At 39.8% G+C, this 17,750-nt stretch overlaps 1 protein-coding gene across 1 annotated transcript; it reads right to left on the bottom strand.

Moving 5' to 3' along the window:
- Nucleotides 1–3,773: 3,773 nt before the first annotated feature.
- dctd (dCMP deaminase) lies at nucleotides 3,774–17,128 on the bottom strand. The gene is made up of 6 exons (XM_046399677.1): nucleotides 16,734–17,128; nucleotides 15,774–15,873; nucleotides 11,085–11,220; nucleotides 9,518–9,634; nucleotides 7,485–7,581; nucleotides 3,774–5,031 (listed from the first exon to the last, which is right to left on the bottom strand). The coding sequence occupies exons 1-6, from the start codon at nucleotides 16,772–16,774 to the stop codon at nucleotides 4,947–4,949; spliced, it is 576 nt and encodes a 191-aa protein (XP_046255633.1). The 5' UTR covers nucleotides 16,775–17,128; the 3' UTR covers nucleotides 3,774–4,946.
- Between the last annotated feature and the right edge of the window lie 622 nt (nucleotides 17,129–17,750).

Below are 17,750 nucleotides of genomic sequence, written 5' to 3'. Positions count from 1 at the left end.
GCTCGTGTCCAGCTTGTGCTAACCCCAGTGATTGTCTCAGGGGCCCGCTTGGGTGCTGCTGCTGCTGGTCCATGCTGGTTTATCAGGTGGTGTCAAAACCTCTGCTTCCGCTGCATTGTCCCGGACTGCCTGATCAGTAGGTAGCGTAGTGGTCTCCGCTTCCTCCTCCTGCCAGTTAAAAGCTGCTCATGCATGTGTGCTTGTCTGTTTTGATTGTGGGGCGACTGCAACTGACTTTATAGTGGCGTAGCGCCGGCTAATCCTACCATAAGGGCCGCTGCTGTTTTGCTTCCTTTTAAGATTTAGTAAATCTACAGTGGTATGAAAAAGTATCTGAACCTTTTGGAATTTCTCACATTTCTGCATAAAATCACCATCAAATGTGATCTGATCTTTGTCAAAATCACACAAATGAAAAAACAGTGTCTGCTTTAAATAAAACCACCCAAACGTTTATAGGTTTTCATATTTTAATGAGAATAGCATGCAAACAATAACAGTAGGGGGAGGAATAAGTAACTGAACCATCACATTTAATATTTTGTGGCCCCACCTTTGGCAGCAATAACTTCAACCAGACGCTTCCTGTAGCTGCAGATCAGTCTGGCACATCGATCAGGGCTAATCTTGGCCCATTCTTCTTTACAAAACTGTTGTAGTTCAGTCAGATTCCTTGGATGTCTGGCATGAATCGCTGTCTTGAGGTCATGCCACAGCATCTCAATGGGGTTCAAGTCTGGACTTTGACTTGGCCACTCTAGAATGTGTATTTTGTTCTTCTGAAACCATTCTGAAGTTGATTTACTTTTGTGCTTTGGATCATTGTCTTGTTGCAGCATCCATCCTCTTTTTAACTTCAACTGTCTGACAGACGGCCTCAGGTTTTCCTGCAAAACATCCTGATAAACTTTTGAATTCATTTTTCCATTGATGATTGCAAGTTGTCCAGGCCCTGAGGCAGCAAAACAGCCCCAAACCATGATGCACCCTCCACCATGCTTCACGGTGGGGATGAGGTGTTGATGTTGGTGAGCCGTTCCATTTGTCCTCCACACATGACGTTGTGTATTCCTCCCAAACAATTCAACTTTGGTTTCATCAGTCCACAAAATATTTTGCCAAAACTTCAGTGGAGTGTCCAAGTGCCTTTTTGCGAACATTAAACGAGCATCAATGTTTTTCTTAGAAAGCAGTGGCTTCCTCCGTGGAGTCCTCCCATGAATACCATTCTTGGCCAGTGTTTTACATATAGTTGATGTGTGCACAGAGATATTGGACTGTGCCAGTGATTCCTTCAAGTCTTTAGCAGACACTCTCGGGTTCTTTTTTACCTCTCTGAGTAGTCGGCGCTGAACTCTTGGCGTCATCTTTGGTGGACGGCCACTCCTTGGGAGAGAAGCAACAGTTCCAAACTCTCTCCATTTGTAGACAACTTCTCTGACTGTCGATGGATGAACATCCAGACTTTTAGAGCTGGTTTTGTATCCTTTCCCTGCTTTATACAGATCAACAATTATTGATCGCAGGTCTTCAGACAGCTCTTTTGAGCGAACCATGGTGCACATCAGACAATGCTTCTCATCAAGACAATTCTTACCAGGTGTGTTTTTTATAGTGGGCAGGGCAGCTTTAAGCAACTCATCAGTGATTGGGCACACACCTGACTTCAATAGTTTGGTAAAAATTGGTTTCAATTGCCCTTTAAGTCTCCTTAGGCAGAGGGTTCAGTTACTTATTCCTCCCCCTTCTGTTATTGTTTGCATGCTATTCTCCTTAAAATATGAAAACCTATAAATGATTGGGTGGTTTTAGTTAAAGCAGACACTGTTTTTTCATCTGTGTGATTTTGACAAAGATCAGATCACATTTGATGGTGATTTTATGTAGGAATGTTAGGATTTCCAAAAGGTTCAGATACTTTTTCATACAACTGTATATACAGACAAAAGACTGTGGTGTTGCCACGGTCAACCTGGCCTCTGCTTGCCGTCTCTTGCTTTCCCCTCTGTCGTCCAGATGGTGAGCACGCACGGGCCGACGCGGTGACTGATTGCCTGGCCTGACCCGGCCGTTTAGCGGGTTTGTGAGACTTTCTTTGCCACCAAGTCGAAGCGGTGACCTGACACTACGGTTCCTGGTTTTGCTGGTGTTGCCGTATTTTAAGTACGTGTGTTTGTGCGTCCGTATGTGACAGAGAACAGTGTGGGAATTTATTTTACTTTTGTTTTTTTTTCCTTGTGTGTGTAATCATTGGTTTGGTTTACTCTGATTAGTTTTGATTACTTTGTACATTTGATCCTTTTTTTTCTTTTTTGTGTGTGTTTCGGGTTTATTGTGGGTTGTATTTCCTTTGGAATGGGTTTAATTTGCCATTATATTTAAGTACCATATATTTTGTAGGTGAAATTGTCGATTTTCATTTTGTTATTGGAGATTATTTTGTTTATTATTTCCCTAACTGGTGGTCCTCCATTCAGGTGCTGAGCCTACGGTGGTGGATCGGTGTCCAGGTGGTGGTGTCCCTTATTGTATTGCTCTGCACTTGGTTGATTTCTTCTTTTACTTTTAATTGCTTCACGTGTGGTGTCCCTGGAATCCCTGTTCTTTTGGACCCTCCAGTCCCAGTAGGTCTCAGCCCTGTTTGGCTTCTTTTGTCTTTCCCCCAGTGAGTGATTTTAGTACTGGAGTATTTGCTGTAAAATTGTATTTTATTAATAAATCCTTATTTTTTTTGTATAACCTCAAACTCACCAGTTCCTAAAACCTTTGAAAAATTTGTTTTCAGATATTTCTTTGCCCAGTCTTGACGTTTCAACTTATGTGTCTTATTCAGAGGTGGTCGGGTTTCAACCTTCCTTAGCTTGGCCATGTGTCTGAGCACTGAACAACTTGTACGTCTGGGCAATCCAGGTAGGTTGCAGTTCTGACAGCATTGGAGGATAATGGGTTCCTGGTAGCTTCACGTTTGATTCTTCACAGATCTTTGGCAGTTAATTTGTGTCTTTTTTTCTCAACAATTTTCTTGTGACCCTGTTGACTATTTGCAACAAAACGTTTGATGGTTCTGTGAACATGCGCCAAGCCGGAGTTGGATAAAAAAGGAGCAGCCGTGGCCTAGAGGTTGGAGAAGCGGTTTGTGATCGGAGGGTCACTGGTTTGATTCCCCTACCGGACGGGTAGGAAAAATTTGGGTGTGGTGGAGTGATTAATGCCAAAAATGCCCCCCCCCACTCCATTAACCAGCTGATGTGCCCTTGAGCAAGGCACTTAACCCCCAATATGCTCCCCGGGCGCTTGATGGTGCCCACTGCTCCTGTGTGTGTTTCACTGCATGTAATTTGCTGGGTGTTGCATGTGTGTGTTCAACTAAGGATGGGTCAAATGCAAAAGACAAATTCAGTGTGTGTAAAAATATATATAGTGTCAATAAAGCTGATTCTTGATTCTTCATAAAAATAATGATATGGTCAAAATACTCATCAATAATTGTGCACACAGTGTATACATGGGAAAAAGTTCACACTTTGATCACCTTTTCTACATTAATTAGTTCATATATGTCAAAGCCCTAATGGAGTTAAGAGACACTAATTTATGGAATACCTAAAACTTAAATCCATAATCACAACTTAACTTACAACCAAGTTGAACCTCCCAAGATGATTAATGATATAATTCAGTTTACAAACCCAAAATTGATCAAGACTGCTTTTTCATACAGTCCAGCAATGACTGTGTGTATTAATTTGTAGCATATGGACAAAGACCTCAACTTTATTTATACATCATGTTTTATTAACTTTAAGTAAGAAAATTTGATGCACAGGCATAAAAACCCTGAACTAACAGGAAATGTTTCCTTATTTGATCAAAATAATGTATGGTTTTCTTTTATAAAGCCTGGGTAACCACTTTGTTGAAGTTCTCTGACACTTCAGCAGAAATGTGTAACATTTTCATTAATATAGGTACTTCCTCATTTCAGTTGTTGTAGCTTAAATGGTGTGTTTAGACTTTCAAAGTTAATAATGAAAAAACATGTCCAACCAGAAAACTGATAAAAGACTGACCTGAAAAGGTTTTCTCAATCATGTATGTGAGAGCACACATGCCAACGCCTAGTAAGTTATGAATTTATGAATAGCTTTCATGTGTTGCATATTAAACAGTACAACAACAAAAGTATAAACTGTTGTCAGCTTAATGGCAGTTAGTTTTCAAAGACAACATGGTAAATGCACATTTTTAGATGTCTCTCTCTTGGTACTGTGAAGGAAGCTTAAAATACATAGTCCAAGTCAAGTCAACATACAGAAACAGCAGTTACAGAAACTTTGCATCACGAACTGAAGAAAGCAACACCTCACCCAACACAATGGTAGAACGGTTATTGAAACCAAGATCCATATCTACAGGGTATATATTAAAAATTTCATGTGCACATAGTAACATCACAGTAACATACTGTATATATATTGTGTAAAAATGAGGTTAAGGGGTACAAACATGTATACAACAAGACTAATTTACTGGGTAGCTTCCACTGTGAATGTGAAAGGCCAAATGAACTGAATATCAAGGTACATCTACTTTAGCCTGGAACCTTAAACCTTTCAAGGGGAAAGACTGTTTCACAATACATAAGGTTTTAAACAGTCAGAAGTGTGTTGTTGTGTATTCCTAAACCCAAAGGGAAATTGAAAGAAAAAAAAACCTGTGGAAGTACCATCTAAAGACCTTCTGCCAGAGTCAGCCACAAGGGGCAAAGCATCAAAGTAAATTATCTTAAGTGTCTTGATTAATCAAAATATCAAATAACTCCAAAGTCAAACTATCCTTGAGTTGTCCTTTAGACAAACAGGGTGGCAAGGAGAAAACAGGAATTAAAGTCCCTTCCACTGCTTCCTCCATTCATTCGGTTGTTCCCCAAGGTGAGCCGTTTGTTTTTACTTGGTTAGGCTGTTCAGCATTCCAGAGCGGTTAATGGAATTAAAATCAATGACAATCTCATTCCTCTTGGGCTTGAACTGCCTGTTAAAACACACAGGAAAAAACAACATAGACATAAGCATGGGATGCATGGGTGAATTTTTTTTTCCTTTTTATATGTACAATGTTTGCTAAGTTACAAAGTGCAAAACCAAAGAGTTATTCTCTCCTACAAAAAACTGCTCCTGAACTCACCAATAGTTCTGTCTTATCTTTCATTACTTATCAAAAATATGTAACAGCAATTTCAGTTCAATTAAATTTTTTGTATAGTGCCAAATCACAACAAAAGTTATCTCTAGACCTACTAGAGATATATACTACTTTTTAATAGAGAGAGACCCAACATTCCCTCATGAGCAGGCAACAGTGGCAAGAAAAAACTGCCTTTTAGAGGCCAATCTTTAAATAATCAGCAGTAAAAAAATTACTGTATTGCACTATGAGATGTAATTTATTGTAATTCATAGGAACCATAGGCAATAATAATAATGATCGGTCGGTGTCAAGCAGGACCACAGCAGGAGGTATAACTACAATTCATGGAACCTGCCAGAAAGCAAAAAGACTGTGTACAGAACGAGAGGGAGAGGAGAGAGAAGCTCAGCGCATCATGGGAGAGTTAAAGGACATATCTTGATCAAAGATAACTCACAGATTCTTATGATTGGGCTGGAGGCCAAGGAAATGCCATCCAGAGTTGCTATATCATTAGATAATTTGTATCTAAGATGTTTAGGACACAGCACAATAACTTCAGTTTTGTCCAAATTTAGAAGTAGAAAATTGCAAGTTATCCAGGTTTGTATGCCTTAAAGGCATGTCTGAAGATTAGTTCACTGATATGGTTTCATTGATAAGTATAATTGTCTGTCATCTGCATAACAATTAATATTTATGGACTGTTTCCTAATACTGTCACCAACAGCAAGCATATATAAGGCAGACAGTATTATTTCAAGCACAGATCCTTGTGGAACTCTGTAACTAACTTTTGTCCGTATAGGGGATTCCTTGTTAAATGAACAAACTGAGACTGATCGAATAAATAGGACTGAAACCAGCTTAATGTGGCTCCTTTAATGCTGGGCTCCATTAGTGATAAGTGTCTTTGGAAAAGTTACAGCTTTGTTCCAAAGGCCTTGGTTTGGGCAGAAACCACTGGTTTCATAACATAATCAAAGTTGACATGTTTTGCACAGAGAACTTGCTTGTGAATTACACAGTGGAGTTTAATAACATTGCCTCTTTCTTCACTGACTTTGTTTCAAATCAGTGTGGATAATCCATGTTGTTCGCCTGGCATGGTTGGTGTGCCATCGGTAATGATGGTCAGTAAGAATTCTAACTTAACTCCATAGCAGCTTCATATCATAAAACCACTGAAAAACCAGAAAAGAATAAATCTGTTACTCCGGTTTGGCCTTCCAAATTTGGAGGTCAAGCTGTTCTGTTACACTAATGTCATTGTCAACTGCTCTCTAAACAATAAATAACAATAAATTAAAATTCAAAATCCACTCCCCTTTACATCATTCATTCATTCATTTTCTATACTGCTTAAATGTCAGGGTCATGGGCCCTGTACATCAGTTTTAAAATTATCAGTTCTCTGTATTACTGTGTTACCAGTCAGGCAAACATTAGGAAACACTTCTTCTCAGTGCAAATGTTTGCCAAAATTTTTATGACATAGTCTGTCATAAACTCACCCTCTGTAATAGGTCTGCCATGTTTAGCAATTAGCATGGCCACTTTGTAGCTTGTTTTGGTGTTACTTTCATTTGGAAAGAAAAAGAACTGTTGTGAGGCAAAGACAACTTTGAATTGCTTTACCTTTTCAGCACAGACACTCCCCGATAGTTTGTCTTATGCATCAGAATGTATGGTCTGGTGGGGTCTCTTTACATTTCTTATACACGGCAATACTCTCTTGGCAATTCAGGCAAACAGTCAGTATAAATCAGTATAAAAAAATTTTTCACCTCCTCTGGAAAAGACAACCTTCACTATCAACTTTAATCTTTTTTTATACAGTCACCATGAAAGAAATTAGCTGGAAGGGGTCACAGCATGGCTCACACAACCAAGCAGGACACCATTCCCCCCAAAAAAACAGGCAGGTGGTGCCATGCTCAAGCCTATGTGAACAGACCAGACTGTGACTCTTGAGGAGGTCTGTTTACATGCATCTTTGACCCTTTTTGATCAATTTGGTTAGCCTTCTATTAGGATTCAAGGAACTTTATTGTCATACCAGCTCACATTCACATGTTTATGGTACGAAATTAGAACTCAGGTCCCGGGAGCAAAAAGTGTGTACAGCATTTTACGTTATTTAGTATTATTTTTTATATTTTCAACAGCAAAAAATAGGTCAATTACAACACTATCACAAAAATATCAGTCCCAATATCAGTTGAAAATGTCCTTTATGGAAAGAAAGTAACAGTTTTATTTTTTTCTTGCATGCCACAGAAAAAGTAGTTGCTCACCTGTATAGTATGCCTGCAATGCTGAGCAGCCGTTTGGAAGCAACCATCCCTGGTGTGTCACTGTACTTGTCAGAAAGATAGACCACCTCCCTAATACCTGGACAGAGGGTGCAAGGGATAATGAAGGGACACCAAGGTCAGGGATGCAAAATTAAGACCATTATTTTTAAGATGTGCTTAAACCCAGGGAAGTGAATCACAGTTCAAGCAAGAAGAGAGAACAAGATGAAAAAGATGGAAGAGTTGAAGTGCAATATGTACACAAACACACACACACACACACATATATATATATATATGTATATATACACGTCTCAAAAAAGATAAAGGGAACACTTCACATCAATCACACTTCTGTGAAATTAAATGTCCACTTAGGAAGCAACAATGATTGACAATCAGTTTCACATGCTGTTGTGCAAATGGAATAGACAACAGGTGGAAATTATAGGCAATTAGCAAGACACCCCCAATAAAGGAGTGGTTCGGCAGGTGGTGACCGCAGACCACTTCTCAGTTCCTATGCTTTCTGGCTGATGTTTCGGTCACTTTTGAATGCTGGTGGTGCTTTCACACTAGTGGAAGTATAAGACAGACTCACACAAGTGGCTCAGGTAGTGCAGCTCATCCAGGATGGCACATCAATGCGAGCTGTGGCCAGAAGGTAAGCGCAGTGTCCAGAGCATGGAGGCCAGTACATCAGGAGACGTGAAGGAGGCTGTAGGAGGGCAACAACCCAGCAGCAGGACCGCTATCTCCACCTTTGTGCAAGGAGGAACAGGAGGAGCACTGCCAGAGCCCTGCAAAATGACCTCCAGCAGGCCACAAATGTGCATGTGTCTGCTCAAATGGTCAGAAACAGACTCCATGAGGGTGGTATGAAGACCCGACGTCCACAGGTGGGGGTTGTGCTTACAGCCCAGGCTGTAAGCACCGGGCAGGATGTTTGGCATTTGCCAAAGAACACCAAGACTGGCAAATTCGCCACTGGCGCCCTGTGGTCTTCACAGATGAAAGCAGGTTCACATTCAGCACATGTGACAGACATGACAGAGTCTGGAGACGCCGTGGAGAACGTTCTGCTGCCTGCAACATCCTCCAGCATGACCAGTTTGGCAGTGGGTCAGTAATGGTGTGGGATGGCATTTCTTTGGGGGGGTGCACAGCCCTCCATGTGCTCGCCAGAGGTAGCCTGACTGCCATTAGATACAGAGATGAGATCCTCAGACTCCTTGTGAGAGCTTATGCTGGTGCAGTTGGCCCTGGGTTCCTCCTAACACAAGACAATACTAGACCTTATGTGGCTGGAGTGTGTCAGCAGTTCCTGCAAGACGAAAGCACTAACGCTATGGACTGGCCCACCTGTTCCTCAGGCCTGAATCCAATTGAGCACATCTGGGACATCATGTCTGGCTCCATCCACCAATGCCACGTTGCACCACAGACTGTCCAGGAGTCGGCGGATACTTTAGTCCAGGTCTGGGAGGAGATTCCTCAGGAGATCATCCACCACCTCATCGGGAGCAAGCCCAGGCGTTGTAGGGAGGTCATACAGGCACGCGGAGGCCACACACACTACTGAGCCTCATTTTAACTTGTTTTAAGGACATAACATCAAAGTTAGACCAGCCTGTAGTGTGTTTTTCCACTTTAATTTTGAGTGTGACTCCAAATCCAGACCTCCATGGGTTAATAAACTTGATTTCCATTGATCATTTTTGTGTGATTTTGTTGTCAGCACATGCAACTATGTAAAGAACAAAGTATTTAATAAGAATGTTTCATTCATTCAGATCTAGGATGTGTTATTTTAGTGCTCCCTTTATTTTCTGAGCAGTGAATATATATATATATATATATATATATATATATATTATATACATATAGCATATAGAGAGAGATACATAGATTTAACTTTAAAGATTGATAATTTACAGATCATTCACAGCCTCAATTTTTTTTATGTTACCAACAGTTCCAGTTGACTGGAGAATAACTGTGTGTGTGTGTGTGTTGTTACTGTCCACACCCACCTGCCTGGATGATGAGCTTGGCACACTCGTTGCAAGGGAATAAAGCCACATACATGGTGCACCCTTTCACATCAGCACTGTTCTTATTCATGATGGCATTCAACTCTGCATGGCACACTGTGGGAAAGAGTGAGAGACACTCAAGTTTTATGTCTATTAAGTTTAAGCGAGGCTACGTAGCTGTCAAAAAGGACAATAATAATAATAATGATTTAAAAAAAATCAGTGAAAACATGCAGCTATAAACAACTTTTGGAGACAAGCAGGCTTAAAATACAGTAAAATGTGGTTCCAAGGATGGTGTTTTCTATGACACTTGAGAAATAGATAAAAAAAATATATATATATTATATATATATACACACATAAACACACACACATATATATATGTATATATTTTTTTGCTAGTGACTAATAGTCTCAAGCAGAAATGAGACATCAACTAAAGAGGTCTTCAGCATCAACTAACACTGCCACATCATTAGATTTCACACAGAAATACCTGCATGAACTGTTGTGTGAAAGTGGCTATAGCCGTGTTCTTGCACCACCCTCAGAGAACATTTTAACCCCCACTAAGAGTAAGACTCAGGAAAAGGTAAAAGCATCAGTAAATTGCTTGTTTGATTCACATTAATGTTGGGGACTGTAAACACTGCAGCATCTAAGGGTCACTTTAAATGTTTTTTTTTTTAATCTATAGCTTATGTCTCAGTTAATATGAGGAAATATTTTGTAACTGGACTGATCTCCTATGTATCTGTCAGTTCATTTAATAACAAAAGTCAAGATGCAGATAAATTATTTGCATCATAAACTGAGCAATAAGTCAGAAAGGAGAAACAGAGAGAAAAAAGTGAAATAGATAGAAAAATAAAGTCAAATTCAATTAAATTTTATTTATATATCACCACATACAATCAAAATTGTCTCTAGGTGCTTTACAGAAACCCAGAGCCTGAACCCCCGAGCAAGCAGACAGTGGCAAGGAAAACTCCCTTTTAACAGGAAGAAACTTTGAGCAGGACCCTGCTTACAAGGGGGAACCACCAACCTGATAGTCGGCTGGGTGAAGGGGGGGAAGAAGAGGTAGACAGGACAGAGAGGATGAAAGAGAGAGAGAGAGAGAGAAACATACATGCAATAAACATCATAAATTACAAAGGACAAACATGACAAGTTGTTATAACTGGAATTCTGAAAGACTATGTATTGTATGTGAGAACATATGAGAGCATGAAGAAAATTCAGAAGTGTAGTGTGAAAGCATTGTATCAGTAGAGAAAATCTGAGAGATTTCTTCATTATTTGTCTTCTACAGGCCAAACTTTAGTACTTGAGACATAAGGAGAACTCAGCAGCATAGTGTGGACAACTAATGAACTGGGCACACAAATTAGATTTAAATTTGAATTCCACAATTCCAATACTATGAAATTCATTGCTGTGGCATATGAAACCACTTTGTTTCTTTGTTGTATATGAACATTTTCCTCAATCAAACTCTACTCTCTGGTTTATTTTTTTTCTGGAATCAGACTATCCAAAACTATGCATGTATTCTCACCATAAGGGTATTTAGTGTCAAGCCAGTCGTTAGCAGACCTGGACCATGGCAGGAGGTCATCATCACAGCCATTGGGCATACCATTGTAGCCAATGCCAACTATCTTATTCTCTTCATTCACGATACATGCTCCCACCTGCAGAGAGGAAGAGAATTTATGCAGTTTAGTCTTGCTGTAGATTTCGAATACTATCAAATAATTCATTCTAATTGCTCCTGATGGTGTCGAAGTGTTCATGTGAATAGATAAATGCTGGCTGGGGTTGTAAAGCGCTTTGAGTGTTCAGACTAGAACAGTGCTACCTACACTACCAGTCAAAAGTCTGGATACACCCTCTTATTCAATGGTTTTTCTTTATTGTTATTTTCAACATGGTATATACATTGAAATTATGACAGAACAAATATGGAATTATGTAGTCAACAAAAATGTGTTTAAATAAACCCCGAATATGTTTTCTATTTTCAATTCTTCAAAGTAGCCACCTTTTGCTTTGATGACAGCTTTGCACACTCTTGGCATTTTCTCAGTCAGCCTCATGAGGCAGTCACCTGGAATGGTTTTCCAACAATCTTGAAGGAGTTCTCAGAGGTACTGAGTGCTTGTTGGCTGATTTTCCTTCACTCTCTAGTCTAACTCATCCCAGACTGTCTCAACTGGATTTAGATTGGGCGATTGTACAGGCCAGGTCATCTGATGTAGCACTCCATCACTCTCCTTCTTGGATAAGTAGCCCTTACATAACCTAGAGGTGTGTTTAGGATCACTGTCCTGTTGGAAACCAAATGATGGTTCCACTAAGCACAAACCAGATGGGATGGCATGTTGCTTAAGTGTGCTTTCAATATTGACTAAGTCACAACAGTGTCACCAGCAAAGCACCCCCACACCATCACACCCCCTCCTCTATGCTTCATAGTAGGACCCACACACTCAGGAACCATCCGTTCATCCTCTCTACATCTAACAATGAAATGGCAGTTAGAACCAAAAATCTCACATTTTGGCTAATAAACTTATCCTCTGCAGCAGAGGTAGCTCTTGGTTTTCTTTTTCTGGGACAGTCCTTGACAGTTGATGGATTTGGCAACCGCACTGCATTCAAAGTTCTTGAGATTTTATTGAGTATTTCTTACCATAATATGGATTTGTACAGTAGCTGTAGGAGCACTAATAGGGCTACTGACTCTGTAACGACCCTTCCTCTGCACAAGACAATTGATGGCCTAAAGCACATTAAGAAGTCAAGAAATGGCACAAATTAAATCTTGACAAGGTGCACCTGTGCACTGAAAACCATTCCAGGTGACAATGTTGTGAATCTGATGAAAGAATGTCATGAAATGTACAAAGCTGTCATCAAAGCTAAATGCGGCTACTTTGGACAATCTAAAATATAAAACATATTTTGGGTTGTTGTCTTTTTTGTTTAATACATAATTCTATGTGTTCTTTCACAGTTTGGGTGTTTTCAGTATTAATGCCTGCCATTGTCCTTCTTGCACTGACGACTGTTATGACCACCTGTTATATTTGTACTTTATTATTATTAGTACTATTACTACTACTGAAATTATTATTGTTAATACTGTCATTGTCATTCCAGTACTCTATTGTTATTCATCTGTAAGTCAAGTCAAGTCAAGTCAACTTTATTTGTATAGCCCATTTTTACAAGCAGTTTGTCTCAAAGGGCTTAACATACAGTGGCTTGCGAAACTATTTGGCCCCCTTGAACTTTGTGACCTTTTGACACATTTCAGGCTTCAAACATAAAGATATAAAACTGTAATTTCTTGTGAAGAATCAACAACAAGTGGGACACAATCATGAAGTGGAACACACTTTATTGGATATTTTAAACTTTTTTAACAAATAAAAAAACGAAAAATTGGGCGTGCAAAATTATTCAGCCCCTTTACTTTCAGTGCAGCAAACTCTGTCCAGAAGTTCAGTGAGGATCTCTGAATGATTCAATGTTGACCTAAATGACTAACGATGATAAATGGAATCCACCTGTGTGTAATCAAGTCTCTGTATAAATGCACCTGCACTGTGATAGTCTCAGAGGTCTGTTTAAAGCGCAGAGAGCATCATGAAGAACAAGGAACACACCAGGCAGGTCCGAGATACTGTTGTGGAGAAGTTTAAAGCTGGATTTGGATACAAAAAGATTTCCCAAGCTTTAAACATCCCAAGGAGCACTGTGCAAGCAATAATATTGAAATGGAAGGAGTATCAGACCACTGCAAATCTACCAAGATCTGGCCGTCCCCCTAAACTTTCAGCTCATACAAGGAGAAGACTGATCAGAGATGCAGCCAAGAGGCCCATGATCACTCTGGATGAACTGCAGAGGTCTACAGCTGAGGTGGGAGAATCTGTCCATAGGACAACAATCAGTCGTATACTGCACAAATCTGGCCTTTATGGAAGAGTGGCAAGAAGGAAGCCATTTCTTAAAGATATCCATAAAAAGTGTCGTTTAAAGTTTGCCACAAGCCACCTGGGAGACACACCAAACATGTGGAAGAAGGTGCTCTGGTCAGATGAGACCAAAATCGAACTTTTTGGCAACAATGCAAGACGTTATGTTTGGCGTAAAAGCAGCACAGCTCATCACCCTCAACACACCATCCCCACTGTCAAACATGGTGGTGGCAGCATCATGGTTTGGGCCTGCTTTTCTTCAGCAGGGACAGGGAAGATGGTTAAAATTGATGGGAAGATGGATGGAGCCAAATACAGGACCATTCTGGAAGAAAACCTGATGGAGTCCGCAAAAGACCTGAGACTGGGACGGAGATTTGTCTTCCAACAAGACAATGATCAATGGAATGGTTCACCAAAAAACATATCAAGGTGTTAGAATGGCCAAGTCAAAGTCCAGACCTCAATCCAATTGAGAATCTGTGGAAAGAACTGAAAACTGCTGTTCACAAACGCTCTCCATCCAACCTCACTGAGCTCGAGCTGTTTTGCAAGGAGGAATGGGCAAAAATATCAGTTTCTCGATGTGCAAAACTGATAGAGACATACCCCAAGCGACTTGCAGCTGTAATCGCAGCAAAAGGTGGCGCTACAAAGTATTAACTCAATGGGGCTGAATGATTTTGCACACCCAATTTTTCATTTTTTATTTGTTAAAAAAGTTAAAAATATCCAATAAATTTTGTTCCACTTCATGATTGTGTCCCACTTGTTGTTGTTTCTTCACAAAAAATTACAGTTTTATATCTTTATGTTTGAAGCCTGAAATGTGTCAAAAGGTCACAAAGTTCAAGGGGGCCAAATAGTTTCGCAAGCCACTGTAACATCAGCAACATCCTCTGCCCTTCGACCCTCACATCGACTAAGGAAAAACTCCCAGAAAAACCTTTAACAGGAAAAAATGGAAGAAACCTCAGGGTGAGCAACAGAGGAGGGATCCCTCACCCAGGACGGGCAGACGTGCAATGGATGTTGTACAGGCAGGAAAGCAATTTGCAACATGAGAAATGACATTACTAAAAAGATAAGCAAAACAAAATCTCAACTGTTTAGTTCCACTTTTTGCTACCACCTCAATATGATTTTAACATTTCACAAGTTATAAGAAAATTATAGTAATGAAAATTATAATGAACTGCTGTAACATTCATGTATTCTTTTTTTATGTGATGTTGAGAATCACTATCCTATCAGTTCGATTTCGGCCCGTAGGGAGAACCACCCCGCCCATAGTCGGTACATAGAGGAATGACTCTGTCTATGTACCCCTGGGGTCTGCTCTGTCTTCTAAAAGGAAGTCTTTCCTCGCCACTGTCGCCAAGTGCTTGATCATGGGGTGTTCTTGGGTCTCTCCAAAAATCAAATTAAAGAGTCTGGTCTAGACCTGCTCTAATTGGAACATGTGATGGGACAACTTTTGTTGTGATTTGGTGCTATTTAAATAAACTGAATTGAATTGAATTTTATGAAGCACACTTAAAATGACCTTGATGGCCATTAAACGTACATATTTCTGAGTTTGTGGGGTGCATATGAGTGAAGTTTTTGTCATTGCCCCAATGCACTATGCTATTCTAAGTGATGTAAATGTCAGAGTTTAAAAGGTAGACCTGGATGTATCATGCAGTCCCTGTCCACGCTATGCTTGCCAAACACTGACATAGACAGAAGAGAAGGAAGAAAATAGACCAAAAAGACCAAAATACAGTACAGTAGTCTCCAAAAACATTCACCCGCACCATTCGTCTTTTATCGCCATGCCTTATAAATGTCTCATTTCTAAGTTTGTGCTGTATATGACTGTGAGTTGTTTTTGAATATTAAATGCTAACAAATAGGTTATGTCTCATTATCATTAACATTTACTTTCTCAGGAACAGCTTCTTCCCCAAAGCTGTCAGACTACTGAACTCCAGCCATGCCCTGTAGCCCCCCTCGTGAGCTGTTATGACAATAAAGTTTCTTGAATCCTTGAACATGTTAAAATTAAAATGATGGGTAATAATAAATCAGGAGGACATTTTTATGACCCTGTTTGTCAAAATGACAGATAAGTTGAAAGCAACCTGTGACTGTGATAGCCGATTAGATGGCGCACAGAGACATGGTGAATGCAGCAACAGTGCTGTCAATGTGGATGAACATGAGGGCAAGTCATAAAAGTTATGCAACCAAAATAAACACGCAAAAACACATACCTGTGAGTTTGGGTCTTTGCTCCTTTGGGCTGACAGAAAGGCGACAGCCATAAAGTATTCTGGCCATTCCAGGTAGTCCTCTCTCTTTCTGGTTATGCCGCTATAGAGAGAGATGTTAAGTTTTGTGACACATGAGACAAGATAAATACTGTAAGCAATTAAAAACTGCTTTTAATTTTCTTAAATCAGAGCTCATTATGAGCAGAAATTTCCTGTTTGCACACCTATGCAATTTCCTGTTTCAATTCTTGTACATTATACTCAGTAAAAGCATGTACTTAATAACTTACAGTCTGCACCTCTTATAAGCACCATAGTAAAAGGCTGCAATTTAATTTTAGAAAAATCTCCTTTCTGTTCTTGAGTTTGTGCACAAGCCATGTTAAGAAATAAGTTCTCTTCAACTTCTGATTTAACCTGAAAGTAAAAACCATGCTCCTGCATCAACATAGGCCATTTAAAAGACCTAAAATAAGCACCATTGTTTGTATTGCTGTAAAAATTAAACACTGAACCCAACAACAAACAAACAAACAACACGTAACATTATTATTTATCAATGACTGTTGTCGTCATTCAAGCACTAAACTGTTTAGTCTATACACTGTCAAACATGTTGATCCCAAAGTACTGCATTTACAAAGTATACTGTCGGCACTTAAACATTAAAATCTCAGTTCAAACACAAATACTTAATTCATTGTTTTTACAAGCTAGACAGGGCAGGAGAAAAATGCTTGCCTCACTTGGCGTCATGTTAAATGTAATACACGGAGTTGACTGAATGATAAATGGAACAGCTTTACTCAGGCTTCAGCAATATTGAGTGGAAAACAGATAAAACACAAAACAGGGGGGGTAGCGCGTGGACAAACATATTCCAGCAGCTTGTGTTCTTTACTCGGTTGATGTTTGTCTTGTCGACTGGACATTAATAACAGAAAAAGTCTAACTAGTTACCTGTTTAAATGATCAGGCCTCGGCGGCTGGTTTTCTTCCATAGTCGTTCAAATATCGGAGTAACTCGGAGTTTACCTACTTTTCTCTGGTTGTGTCTACTGGATGTGATAGTTGGACGCGGCAGCAAACTGAACCCGCCACTGCGTCAAACCCAAGGAAGCAGGAAGTAAATTCCCGCGCTCAGGTGGTTAACATTTTGCCCTGACTTTTACCTCCAAGGACAAGCTCCAACTCATTCCAAAGGACCTGAGTATACCAATCACAACACAGACATAATAAGCCTAACCTTAACTTCAATCTTTACTAGAGTAGTGTACGTCAGTATCTTAGTGATCGCAATTTGACGATCAGAGAGTACGTTTCGACTGCCTGATAGGTCTGCTGGAGGGCAAAATACTAGAGAAGAAAAGAACAAATCAGTTCTCTATTTAGTGTCACATATTGGCGTATTGAAATCATCATTCATATTTACAAATTAAACCGCCGTTGAATCCGCAAAATAATACAGTAAAAATAAATTCAGATTATCAACTACAGTGTGAGGTGTATTAGTTATAAACAAGGAGCGAGACCATCTTGACTCAGCGCCCAACACTTTATTCACCGAAGAAGAACTCAGACCAAAACAGAACAAACATTCCAGCAGCGCTATCTGCTGGTCCAGGTCGGGAACACACCCAAGCCACCACAAGGCCAGCTTACATCTCCCCCTTTTAAACTCACAAGAGTACTCTTAGCTATTGTATTATGGATTCTAAACTTTAAAAGTTACTGTCAAAACATGCTTTAAAGTTAACCTCGCTTTTCAAGTCTATAAAATTAACAACTGTTCCTTTTCAGGTGATAAATGTTTTATCAATCCTTCTCTATCTTTCTCTTATTTGAAATTCTTAACCAAGAACAAATCAGCAACACAAATATACATAGAATAGAGAGAATCATTTCTAAGCTACAGGGTAGTGGATGGACTACCACTCCCTGGTGGAATGGGAAAGAGGATTCATTCTGCTCCGTCTT

Source organism: Scatophagus argus, chromosome 2 (genome assembly GCF_020382885.2).
Source record: "Scatophagus argus isolate fScaArg1 chromosome 2, fScaArg1.pri, whole genome shotgun sequence".
Classification (NCBI taxonomy): Eukaryota; Metazoa; Chordata; class Actinopteri; family Scatophagidae; genus Scatophagus; species Scatophagus argus.
Note: the sequence above shows the minus strand (reverse complement) of the source record. Positions and strands in the feature narration are given on the sequence as shown.